The sequence below is a fragment of the Euleptes europaea genome, chromosome 2 (assembly GCF_029931775.1).
Source record: "Euleptes europaea isolate rEulEur1 chromosome 2, rEulEur1.hap1, whole genome shotgun sequence".
In the NCBI taxonomy this organism is placed as follows: domain Eukaryota; kingdom Metazoa; phylum Chordata; class Lepidosauria; order Squamata; family Sphaerodactylidae; genus Euleptes; species Euleptes europaea.
Genome location: NC_079313.1, coordinates 129,606,417 through 129,619,221, shown reverse-complemented (window position 1 = coordinate 129,619,221; position 12,805 = coordinate 129,606,417). Strand labels below are relative to the sequence as shown.

The following is a 12,805-nucleotide window of genomic DNA, read 5'->3' as shown; positions in this document are numbered from 1 at the left end:
GCTCTCTCTCTCTCCCCCCCCTCCGCCTCCCTGCTCCAAATCCACCTCCCCCTCCTCCCCCTTCGCATTGCACATGGTGCATCCCTGCTGCTGGGTTTCCTGTCGCAAGCGAATCGCATCTCCTCCCTGCCTCTGCCGGCGGAGAGCATCTCGGTGCGCCAAGTGCGTAGGAAAAGGCGATCGCGCGCCAAGTGCGGGGGAGCAGCAGGTGGAAGGGAGGGGGGAACGAAGCGTCGGGCGAGCGGAGCGGACGTCAGCTGCGCAGAGGACGCCGTCAGTTCAGGGTTCTTTTGGACGGCTCCCTCGCCTACCTCGCGCGCGCCGTTGGCGTACCGAGATGCCCCCGATCGCTTCCGTACGCATTTGGCTTAAGGGGAGGGGTAACGCTGGGCTTTGCGGCCGGACCAATCGGAGGAGCCGCGGTGTTGCGCTGAGGGCGCAGGCTCCTCCTCCGCCCCGCCGTCTTCAAAGCCTGACTCGATGGTCAAAGCGCGCCGAGTCGGCGTAAGGGCGTTACGTGAATGAGGAGGCGGCGAGAGCGGCGCATGCGCGTTGAGGGAAAGTGACGGTGCTGTTTCTGGCGCTGGGGAGGGAGCCGCTCGGTGTCGTTCTCGCCTCGCCAGGCCGCGGCCATGAGCTACGACCGGGCCATTACCGTCTTCTCCCCGGACGGGCATCTCTTCCAAGTCGAGTACGCCCAGGAGGCCGTGAAGAAAGGCTCCACCGCGGTACGGAGAAAGGGCAGGCCCTGGAGGCGGTTGGTGGGGGGGGGGGAGGGGAAGAAGAGGTCGGCCGGTGGGAGAAACCGAAAGTGAGGGAGTGAAGCTGGGGGAGGAGAACGGTCGTGAGGGGGTGGCAGTTAAAAGGGGGGGGAGGTCGAGGGGGGGCCCAGAAGGCTCAAGTCTCCTTGGTTGTTGTTTTTTTTAAAAAATAATTTTTATTTCATTTAATATATCAACAAAAACAATAGAATAGTAATAATAAAAAGAAAAAAACAAGTAATATCTCTAACTTAACAATAAAATGACTTCCCCCTCTCCCATCTAAAAATAAATTGCATTAACTTTTGCTAACGGAGCTAATCCCAATGTTATTTTAATTAACCTGTTCTTGTCATTTCCAACATTATTAAATCAGTACCTAATACAAAAATTAATACAAAGTATAGAAAAGGGGGGGAGGTCGAGGGTGGGCCCAGAAGGCTCAAGTCTCCTTCGTTGTTGTTTTTTAAATAATTTTTATTTTATTTAATATATCAACAAAAACAATAGAATAGTAATAATAAAAAGAAAAAACAAGTAATATCTCTAACTTAACAATAAAATGACTTCCCCCTCTCCCATCTAAAAATAAATTGCATTAACTTTTGCTAACGGAGCTAATCCCAATGTTATTTTAATTAACCTGTTCTTGTCATTTCCAACATTATTAAATCAGTACCTAATACAAAAATTAATACAAAGTATAGAAAAGGGGGGGAGGTCGAGGGTGGGCCCAGAAGGCTCAAGTCTCCTTCGTTGTTGTTTTTTAAATAATTTTTATTTTATTTAATATATCAACAAAAACAATAGAATAGTAATAATAAAAAGAAAAAACAAGTAATATCTCTAACTTAACAATAAAATGACTTCCCCCTCTCCCATCTAAAAATAAATTGCATAAACTTTTGCTAACGGAGCTAATCCCAATGTTATTTTAATTAACCTACTCTGCCATATCCAACATTATTAAATCAGTACCTAATACAAAAATTAATACAAAGTATAGAAAAGGGGGGGAGGTCGAGGGTGGGCCCAGAAGGCTCAAGTCTCCTTCGTTGTTGTTTTTTAAATAATTTTTATTTTATTTAATATATCAACAAAAACAATAGAATAGTAATAATAAAAAGAAAAAAACAAGTAATATCTCTAACTTAACAATAAAATGACTTCCCCCTCTCCCATCTAAAAATAAATTGCATAAACTTTTGCTAACGGAGCTAATCCCAATGTTATTTTAATTAACCTACTCTGCCATATCCAACATTATTAAATCAGTACCTAATATAAAAATTAATACAAAGTATAGAAAAGGGGGGGAAGTCGAGGGTGGGCCCAGAAGGCTCAAGTCTCCTTCGTTGTTGTTTTTTAAATAATTTTTATTTTATTTAATATATCAACAAAAACAATAGAATAGTAATAATAAAAAGAAAAAAACAAGTAATATCTCTAACTTAACAATAAAATGACTTCCCCCTCTCCCTCCCCCATCTAAAAATAAATTGCATAAACTTTTGCTAACGGAGCTAATCCCAATATTATTTTAATTAGCCTGTTCTTGTCATATCCAACATTATTAAATCAGTACCTAATATAAAAATTAATACAAAGTATAGATAAGGGGTTAGATCAAAGAGTGTCCTTTAAATGGTCCCGTTAAAAAATAATTTTCGCAGTAAATTCTCCAAGCTTCCCATTCCCCCCAAAATTGGGCTTTGTCATTCTGGTTTATCAAAGCTGTAAACTTCGCCATCTCGGTCAATTCCAGCATCTTTTTTATCCAGTCTTTTTTGTCTGGTATCTCTACTGTCTTCCATTTAGCTGCATATATCAACCGTGCAGCCGTGGTGGCATAAATCAAAAAGGTTCTGTGGGTAACAATGGTATCCGGTATCATACTTAATAGCATCATTTCAGGTGTTTTAGGGATATTTTGTTGTAAAATCAAGTTTCCTTCGTTATCTCCCCCCACCCCCTCCTCGGCTGTATCCCCTTTTCAGGCTGGGTGACGGAGGAGGGTGCTTTCACGCAAACAATGCACTTCCAACCCACTTTCAGTGTACTTTGCAGTTGGATTGTACTGTGGCCATTTATGCAGGGTCGGTTTTGATGCTCGCTCAAAACTCTTTTTTAAAAACGCCTCTTTCACAGTCCTGATGCAAGAGGAGAAAGTCAAACAAATTCCACCCCAACTCGCCTGCTCGTTCGTTACTTTGTTTGCATAGCCATTGGAAATCATCGTTTTGCATAGCTAATCCAGACGGCTGTGATTCTTCATGCTTCCTGGAGCGGGTGGTTCGAGGTAGGGGCGGATCAAAGAAAAAAGGTTGCGCTAAAGGGGCTCTTAAGTAATGCGAAGGGGGTATGCGCTGGCTTTGCAGTGACTTCCGGAATGACGGTTCAGCATGAAGAACTCAAAAAAATATGCGGGGCACTTCAGCCTGGAACGCACTGCTAATTGCCAAGCATAAACAGCCTGTGTGAAATGGCAAAAATCCACTTGCCAACAATAGTTAAAACTGGATTGAAAGTGCATTATTTAGTATGTGTGAAGATGCTCGGAGAAGGGTAAAGGGGGGCATGACTAAACCTTATTCCCTTCTTATTTAGGGGACGAATCTCCTCTGCCAGGCGAGCTTTTACCTGGGTTGCACCATTTTTTCCAGGTTGGGTGAAGGAGGAAGAGTGTGCGGGCCTGGGGGTGGTGGTGCATAGAAACACAGAGCTGGAAAAGACCTCAAGGGTTGTCTAATCCAGGGCCCTGCATAACGCAAGAAATTCACAACTGCCCCTGTGCCACACACACACACACCCCTGCTCTATGGCTACGCCCAGAGGTCTGACTGAGTCTACTTTTTTTTTCTCGGGTGAAGAAGACTGGAGGGGGGTCTGCTTTTTCTCCCTTATCGTTATATGTTCTATATATATTATAGTATGTTAATTATAATTCATTTTATGTATATATCATATAAGTGAGCTTTACTTGAACCATACCTCTATTTTCTAGGCTGAGGAAGAGCTCCTGTTCCCCTCTCCCTTTAATCTTTCTTCCTCTTTCCCTGTTGCAAAAAAATGTCATTTACTAGAAAGGGTTTTCATTAGACTATAACATGCTTTCTGGAGTGGGGGAGGAGGTGGGCTCATGTAATAATATTGCCCCTCTTCTCCTCTCCCAATTAAAAAAGGGAAATGTTGTGATGGTTAGTCTTTTTTCCTAGGCTGCCCTAATTTTTTCCAGACTGGGGCCTTATGTGATTGAATCCCCCTTCATCTTATTTTTTAAGAGTCCGGTGCCAGTGAGCTTTTATTTGAGCTGAATCACTTTTTCTCTGAGCTTCAGAAGGAGGAGGGGTACTTGTGTTGGTGGCTTGGTTATATTAGTGGAGCTTCTGCATGTGTCTTAAAATATTTTAGGCAGGATTCCCCCCCCCCCCCAGATGATATGATGCTACAACTTCATTTTGACACTTCACAGAAAGAGTTAGGATCTCATAAGCAAACCAAGTGCTGAGTACTTGCACCCCATCTAAAGCAGTAGTAGAAGTCCTGTCGACTAAAGTAGGTTAGGGCTACCTCCCAAGTCCTTATTTGAAAAACTCTTAGAATCATAGAGTTGGAAGGGACCACCAGGGTCATCTAGTCCAACCCCCTGCACAATGCAGGAAATTCACAACTACCTCCCCCCCAAACCCCCAGCGACCCCTACTCCATGCCCAGATTATGGCCAAGATGCCCTCCCTCCCATCATCTGCTTGAGGTCATAGAATCAGCATTGCTGACAGATGGCCATCTAGCTTCTGCTTAAAATCCTCCAGGGAAGGAGAGCTCACCACCTCCCAAGAAAGCCTGTTCCACCGAGGAACCGCTCGGTTAGAAAATTCGTCCTAATGCCTAGACGGAAACTCCTTTGATTTAATTTCAACCCGTTGGTTCTGGTCCGACCTGGGGCAACTGAAGGTATAAGTGTATGGTCACTATATCGGAGTAGTGCTTAATGCAGTGGCTTCAAAAACGATCTGTAACAGTCTGTCTAATATTTAAGGTCGGAGTACGAGGAAAAAACATTGTGGTCCTGGGCGTGGAGAAGAAATCCGTGGCAAAACTTCAGGATGAAAGAACCGTCCGAAAGATCTGTGCCCTCGATGACAACGTCTGCATGGCTTTTGCAGGTGCAGTAGTAAGCAAATGCAATGGAAATGGGGAAGAGGCTTTGGAACAAAACCGTGCTCCTTGTTTGGAACGCAGCTACAACACAGCGCAAGGATGCAAAGTCACATCTGTTTTTACCTTCCATAAGCTTGGATCTGGTGGAGGGTTTTGAAGGGCGGGTGGATAACACATAACACCTGACCACATGAAGCTGCCGTATACTGAATCAGACCCTTGGTCCATCGAAATCAGTATTGTCTACTCAGACCGGCAGTGGCTCTCCAGGGTTTCAAGCAGAGAGAGGTCTTTCACATCACCTACTTGCCTAGTCCCTTAAATGAGATGCCGGGGATTGAACCTGGAACCTTCTGCATGCCAAGCAGATGCTCTACCACTGGACCACAGCCCCTCCCCAATATAACATGTGTAGTGCATTTCTCCCCAGGGAGTTCAACTTGCTCGCTTCCCCCTTCCTGCTCCCCAGGAACAGCATTTTGGGCTGTCCTTTGTGGACAGAAATTCTGTGTGGGATCCAAGTCAGCAATGTATTCAGTTGATTTTCCTGAATATTTTTACTGCAACTAAGGGCAACAAAAAGAAAATAATTCCGGCTGTGGTTTTGTACAGATGATATCTTCCCCATAGATCTTTCCTCCTTTTCTTCAAATCATCTTTCCCAGAATCATCAACTTTTATTATTATTATTTTTATTTTAAACCTAACTTTGATTTTTATTCAGAGCTGGTATTGTATCGAAATAAAACTGATTGTACAGATGATATGACGTCTCTGCAGGCGCTGTTTTGGAGGCTGCTTTCTTGCTACACATCTGCATGATGTTATGCAACCTATATAAAGCTAGTAGAAAATAACTTCAGTATACTATAAAATAATTAGTTTCTGAACTCCAAACCTTTGCGTGCAGATGTCAGGGGTGATATATACGTTTTCCCTGTTTTGGTAGAAAATTGATAACTTTCTGGAATTATATCTTGGGCCCTTCATGCCCAGGTCAAGCCTATCTGAGTTGCATAAGCTTTCCATAGCCTGTGTTTTGTGGACATCTGCCATGGGTGTTATTAACTGGTAGGATAACATGTTGATGTTTCAGTGTAATAGAGTTCTGTGTATTCTCTTCCTTAACCAAAAGTAGCCTCTGGAGGCTGCTGGGAGTAGGGGAAGACTATTTTTACTCCTCGTCCCATTTTCTTTTTTCCTTTAAAGATGAACCTCTCCAAGTTGCTTATCTCTCTGTAGGGGGAAAGCCCCTGTATGTTTTCATCTGTGGATTGGAAAGTGGCTCAGCATTGGTGACAGGCGGTGGGAAAGGGCTAGCACTAAATGATTCACAGAGTTACTTGGATGAATTATTAGGGACTATGGTCTATACTGCCCTGACCTGGATGGCCCAGGCTAGCCTGATCTCGTCAGGTCTCAGAAACTAAGCAGGGTCAGCCATGGTTAGTACTTTGATGGGAGGCCACCAAGGAATACCAGGGTCACTATGCAGAGCAAGGCTACTGCAAACCACCTCTTAAGTCTTTTGCCTTGAAAACCCTGTAGGGTTGCCATCAATCAGTTACACCTTGACGGCACTTTACAGTCTCTCTCTCTACCACTATGTATAGCTTGCTGGCCCTGACCTGGTTAGCCCAGGCTCGCCCATTGTCATCAGATCTTGAAAACTAAGCAGAGTTGGCCCTGGTCAGTATTTGGATGGGAGGCCACCAAGGAAGTCCAGGGTCACCACGCAGAGGCAAACCATCTCTGAACATCTCTTGCCTCGAAAACCCCACCAGGGGTCGCCATAAGTCAGATGCAACTTGATGACAAAAAAAAAGAAAAAATAACTTGCTGAAACTAGGGTCTCACAATGTAATTTTTGCATCATTTAATCTGTCGTATTAATAGGCTTCACTTCAGTTCTGTTTTTTTAGATTTCTGGTTGGTCTCAGACTTCTGCAATCTCAACTGCTTTGTTTATTGACTTTTGTCAATTGTACTGATTCACTATGTGTAATCTGCCTTGAGTCCCTGTGAGAGAGGTGGACTACAAAGAACGTAACGAAATAAAAGGGAAGGGGCTGCCCTGCCATTTTCAGTTCCAAATTCTGAGGCTGTTTCTTTTTAAAAAGAAGACAAGGAACTCCTTTTCATGTCTACTTCTGTCTTAAGTATATTAGAAGGTAAACACTGGATGCCCCCTGTGCCGCTGTTCATTTTTTCTCCTGGGGCTGAAGTAAATGTAGTTGATAACATGTTTTTTAAATCCATGTAGTCACAGACCTGTATTTGTGATCCATCCATTTACCCTATTTTCCTCTTCCCTCTTCAGAAATAAGTTTTGTAGAGTAGAAGTACTGCTTGTACACTGTTGAGTGTTGCTTTCCTTAATCATTCCTGTTGTTTCCAGGACTCACAGCAGATGCCAGGATAGTTATCAATAGAGCTAGGGTGGAATGTCAAAGCCATAGACTCACAGTGGAGGATCCTGTCACGGTGGAATACATTACACGTTATATTGCTAGCCTGAAGCAGGTACGTACAAAGGTGTCAAGAATTCTCTGCTGTTAAGCGGAGCCCGATTTTTAGTGTAGACTCTTCTCTTGCGCCATTGAACTCCAGACAATTTAAACGTAAATTAGCTGCTTTGTCTAAGAGAAAGTGAGTAGATGTCATGCCGGTTTGTTCCAAAGACAGTGGGAAACAAGATGCGAGGCAGTCTTTGCCTGGTTGTCAGTGCTTGAAGTCAGGATCTTTTGTGTAATGGGTGTTTTCAACTACAAGTATGCTTCTGTCCCCCAATTTAGCTGTGTTGTACAGTAAGGCCCTTTGGACAATTTTTGAAGTCTGCAAAAAATCTTTAAACTATGTATTTTAACAGCTATAATATCAGACTTCCAATCATAGGTCCCTTAACTCTCTGCTCCTACCAGATTCAGTCGGGCAGAAGGACTGATAGCACTTTCACACATGCAAAATAATGCACTTTCAGTCCACTTTAACAATCGTTTGCAAGTGGATTTTCCCATTTCACACAGTAAAACCCAGCTTCAAAGTGGATTGAAAATGCATTATTCGGCATGTGTGAAAGTGCCCATAAGTCCCTTAAAGCCTGAACATTAATACACTGATTATTAAATGTATGTTTAGGCTAGTAGTAACTGATATTGCCACTCAGTTTGGCGCATGGCTTTGTCAAAAAGGAACTTTCCATCTTGGGCAGCTAAAGCCCTGAGTTGCCTTACTGATCCTAAGGCCTTTTATACAAAATAGTTCTACAGACAGTTGTAGTTAATTACCGTCTTCAGAAAAACTTATCACGTTGCCTTCAATTCTCATTGAAGAACTGGATGAGAAATTGTTACAGGTTGTAACATACAGTTCTACTACAAAATAAAATTTCTTGTTAACTCCTCAGCGGTATACCCAGAGCAACGGCCGCAGACCTTTCGGTATTTCTGCTCTGATTGTGGGATTTGATTTCGACGGAACTCCAAGGCTCTATCAGACGGATCCCTCTGGTACCTACCATGCTTGGAAGGTGAGGGCTACTTGGCTTCTCTCCCCACCCCACCCAAAGATGAAAATAATAGAACCCAACTCATAAGAACGTAAGAAAAGCCATGCTCGTTCAGACCAAGGCCCATCAAGTCCAGCAGTCTGTTCACATAGTGGCCAATCAGGTGCCTCTAGGAAGCCTACAAACAAGACAACTGCAGCAGCATTGTCCTGCCTGTGTTCCAAAGCAAATAATGTAATAGGCATGTTCCTCTGAGAGAATAGGTATGCATCCTGACCAGTATCCATTTTAATTAGTAGCCATGGATACCCTTCTCCTCCATGAACATATCCACTCCCCTCTTAAAGCCTTCCACGTTGTCAGCCATCACCACATCCTGGAGCAGAGAGTTCCACAGTTCAACTATGCGTTGTGTGAAGAAATACTTCCTTTTTTCAGTTTTGAATCTCTCACCCTCCAGCTTCAGCAGATGACCCCATGTTCTGGTATTATGAGAGAGGGAGAAAAGCTTCTCCCTGTCCATTGTCATTCATAACTTGAATTGGATCAGGCATAATCCACCCTCTTCCCCATGCTGCTTCCTCTTGTGCTCTGTTTGTGTCTCATTCTGGGCTGCTAGTGGTAACTTTGGGAAAACTGGTCCGTGATAGTGTGCAAACTTAGTAAGGCTGAAAAAGCATAAAAGCCTCTGGTGACAAACTGATCTCAACTTATGAATTCAGGTACTTTGACATGACTTTCAGAGTCCTCAGTACCATTGTCCTTTGGTAGCCTGAGGCAGCAATAATAATCTACTGGTAACCATTGGCGTGTCTTAAGAATTGTGTGAGAAATTGTCATGTGACCCTCTAGGAATGCCAAGATTTGGTTCTCCCTTGTTCAGATACTGCCATATAGTTGGATTTCTTTCTGTTGTGGCCTTCCAGTTTTAAACATTACCAATTGTGAGTGTTAGAGCTACTAAGGCAAAAAATCGAAATGCAAAGATGAAAAATCATGCCGCTTACATTTTCTATTTCCTTTTAATCTTTTTTAAAAAAACTACCTTAGGCTAATGCCATTGGCAGAGGAGCGAAGTCAGTGCGTGAATTTTTGGAGAAAAATTACACCGATGAAGCAATTGAAACAGATGATCTGACCATTAAGCTTGTTATCAAAGCCCTTCTGGAAGTAAGTATGAACTGAATCCCTGTGTCACTTTTTGGTTACCAGTTGGTGGTTGAATTTTTATGCCATCTATCTGTTGCAGGTTAGAATATTAGCTATAGAAATAGCAACACCCCACATCTAATATATATATTGATGGGGAAAAGACACTGTGTGTGCATGCATGTACACTGCTTGCAGCTTGGATTAATTTTTCAAACTTTCCTCATTGCTTAACATCAACACTGTCATAAGAACAGAAAGGCCATGCTGGATCAGACCAAGGCCCATCAAGTCCAGCAGTCTGTTCACACAGTGGCCAACCAGGTGCCTCTAGGAAGCCCCCAAACAAGACGACTGCAGCAGCGTTATCCTGTCTGTGTTCCACAGCACGTTCTGTAATATGCATGCTCCTCTGATCCTGGAGAGAAAAGGTATGCATCATGACTAGTATCCATTATTACTATCAGCCATGAATATCTCTCTCCTGCCATGAATGTCCACTCCCCTCTTAAAGCTTTCTAAGTTGGCAGCCATCACCACATCCTGGGGCAGGGAGTTCCACAATTTGACAATGCATTGAGTGAAATACTTTTGTTTTGAATCTCTCAACCCTCCAGCTTCAGTAGATGACCCTGCATTCTAGTATTACGAGGGAGAAAAGCTTCTTCCTTTCCACTCTCTCCATACCTGTCATATTTCCTTACTATTTATTTTCTTTGTTTAAGGTTGTACAGTCTGGTGGGAAAAATATTGAGCTAGCTGTTATGAGAAGAAACCAGCCTCTCAAGGTAAGGTATTAATACTGATATTTGTTTTAGACCTGGTCAGTATTGTTCCGTCAGTTTCCAGTAGCCGGAGGATCTGCATTTCTACTTGTATGTGTGCAGTGCAGCTAATTAATTGGTATTTACAGAGTGACTCTCTAACCTCTGTGAACAGCGTCATTCCCTGTTCTGTTCCAGAGGTGCTTTCTTTCCAGTTTGAGGTGACAGTACATTTAACAGTCAGGCAGTCATGACCTGGATCCAGCCTTCCGGAAATCGCTGTGAATTTTGCCATTGTTTGCCTCAGTGTGGACTGTGAGTTGGGAGAGAAATGTGACTGGCCCAGTGTCATCCAACAGGCTTCACGTGGAGGAGTGAAGCTCTTAACCCACTACATTGACTCATAGTGAGGGTGGGGGGAAGGGACTGTAAAAAGCTTGAGATACTTTTATGTAGCCCTCTGATAATCATAGAATCCTACAGTTGGAAGGGACCACCAGGGTCATCAAGTCCAACCCCCTGCACAATGCAGGAAATTCACAACTACCTCCCCCCCCCACACCCCCAGTGACTAGAAGATAGCCAAGATGCCCTCCCTCTCATCATTTGCCTAAGGTCACAGAATCGGCATTGGTGATAGATGGCCATCTAACCTCTTCTTAAAAACCTCTAGGGAAGGAGAGCTCACCACCTCCCAAGGAAGCCTGTTCCATCGAGGAACCGCTCTAACTGTTAGAAAATTCTTCCTAATGTCTAGACGGAAACTCTTTATTTAATTCCAACCCGTTGGTTCTGGTCTGATTTTCTGGGACAACAGAAAACAACTTGGCACCTCCACTATATGACAGCCCTTCAAGTACTTGAAGATGGTTATCATATCCCCTCTCAGTCTTCAGGCTAAACATACCCAGCTCCTTCAACCTTTCCTCATAGGACTTGGTCTCCAGACCCCCTCACCATCTTTGCTGCCCTCCTCTGGACATGTTCCAGCTTATCTACATCCTTCCTAAATTGCTGTGCCCTAAACTGAACACAGTACTCTAGGTGGGTTTCCTGTATTCTCTCCTGAGTTTCTGCCTTCCTCCTCAGACTCAAAGGCCTTTTATACACAGGTTGTTTCCATCGCAAACACACGCACACACACCCTGAGTACTTTGGTTGGTCTATAAGGGACCACCAGGATCATCTTGTCCAACCCCCTGCACAATGCAGGACATTCACAACTACCTCCCCCCACACACCCCCAGTGACCCCTATCCAGGCCCAGAAGATGGCCAAGATGCCCTCCCTCTCATGATCTACCTAAGGTCATAGAATCAGCATTGCTGACAGATGGCCATCTAGCCTCTGCTTAAAAACCTCCAGGGAAGGAGCGCTTACCACCTCCCAAGGAAGCCTGTTCCACTGAGGAACTGCTCTGTTAGAAAATTCTTCCTGTTGTCAAGACGGAAACTGTTTTGATTTAATTTGAACCCGTTGGTTCTGGTCCGACCTTCTGGGGCAACAGAAAACAACTCGGCACCCTCCTCTATAGGACAGCCCTTCAAGTACTGGAAGATGGTTATCATATCCCCTCTGTCTTCTCCTCTTCAGGCTAAACATACCCAGCTCCTTCAACCTTTCCTCATAGGACTTGGTCTCCAGACCCCTCAACATCTTTGTTGCCCTCCTCTGGACATGTTCCAGCTATTAGGACTGCTGTGATTGTGTCTCTTCTGTATTGCAGATCTTGATCCCTGAAGAGATTGAAAAATATGTTGCTGAAATCGAAAAGGAAAAGGAGGAAAATGAGAAGAAGAAACAGAAGAAAACATCGTGATGAATGAATTCCTATCCCCAAGTTGTTGGTTTTCAGTTTTAAAATCAATCATGAGTTAACTCTGTATAGCTGTGTAGGCATTCCACTTGTTCTGTGCCCCTCGTAAGAGGCCTACAATAAAACCACCGGGTTTTTTAAATGCTTGTTACTGTAATGTGTTCCTTTTTTCAGCATATGCAGTAATGATCACAATGCTGGACCTTTTTGTGATAGATGGAAAGTGGTTTTCATAAACAGTAACGCCAACTTTGGCATCAAAAATGCTGTTTCATAGTCCATGCTCTGTTAGTGCTCATGGCTGTCTTCTACCATGTATGTTGCCCTGATTTGTCATGATATCAGAGTCCTACATTGGTTAGGAGCCCCGTGGCACAGAGGGATAAGCTGCAGTACTGCAGTCCAAGCTCTGCTCACGACCTGAGTTTGAGCCCAATGGAAGTTGGTTTCAGGTAGCCTGCTCAAGGTTGACTCAGCCTTCCATCCTTACGAGGTTGGTAAAATGAGTACCCAGCTTGTTGGGGGTAAAGGGAAGATGACTGGGGAAGGCACTAGCAAACCACACCGCAAACAAAGTCTGCCTAGTAAACGTTGGGATGCGATGCCACCCCATGGGTCAGGAATGACCCAGTGCTTACACAGGACC

The 12,805-nt window shown here is 43.9% G+C and overlaps 1 protein-coding gene across 1 annotated transcript; it reads left to right on the top strand.

Moving 5' to 3' along the window:
- The first annotated feature begins 623 nt into the window (after positions 1-623).
- On the top strand, positions 624-12,180 carry PSMA7 (proteasome 20S subunit alpha 7). The gene is made up of 7 exons (XM_056845001.1): positions 624-728; positions 4,801-4,927; positions 7,321-7,445; positions 8,329-8,451; positions 9,481-9,600; positions 10,305-10,367; positions 12,070-12,180. Exons 1-7 carry the CDS (start codon positions 633-635, stop codon positions 12,160-12,162), a joined length of 747 nt encoding a protein of 248 aa, XP_056700979.1. The 5' UTR covers positions 624-632; the 3' UTR covers positions 12,163-12,180.
- The last annotated feature ends 625 nt before the right edge of the window (positions 12,181-12,805 follow it).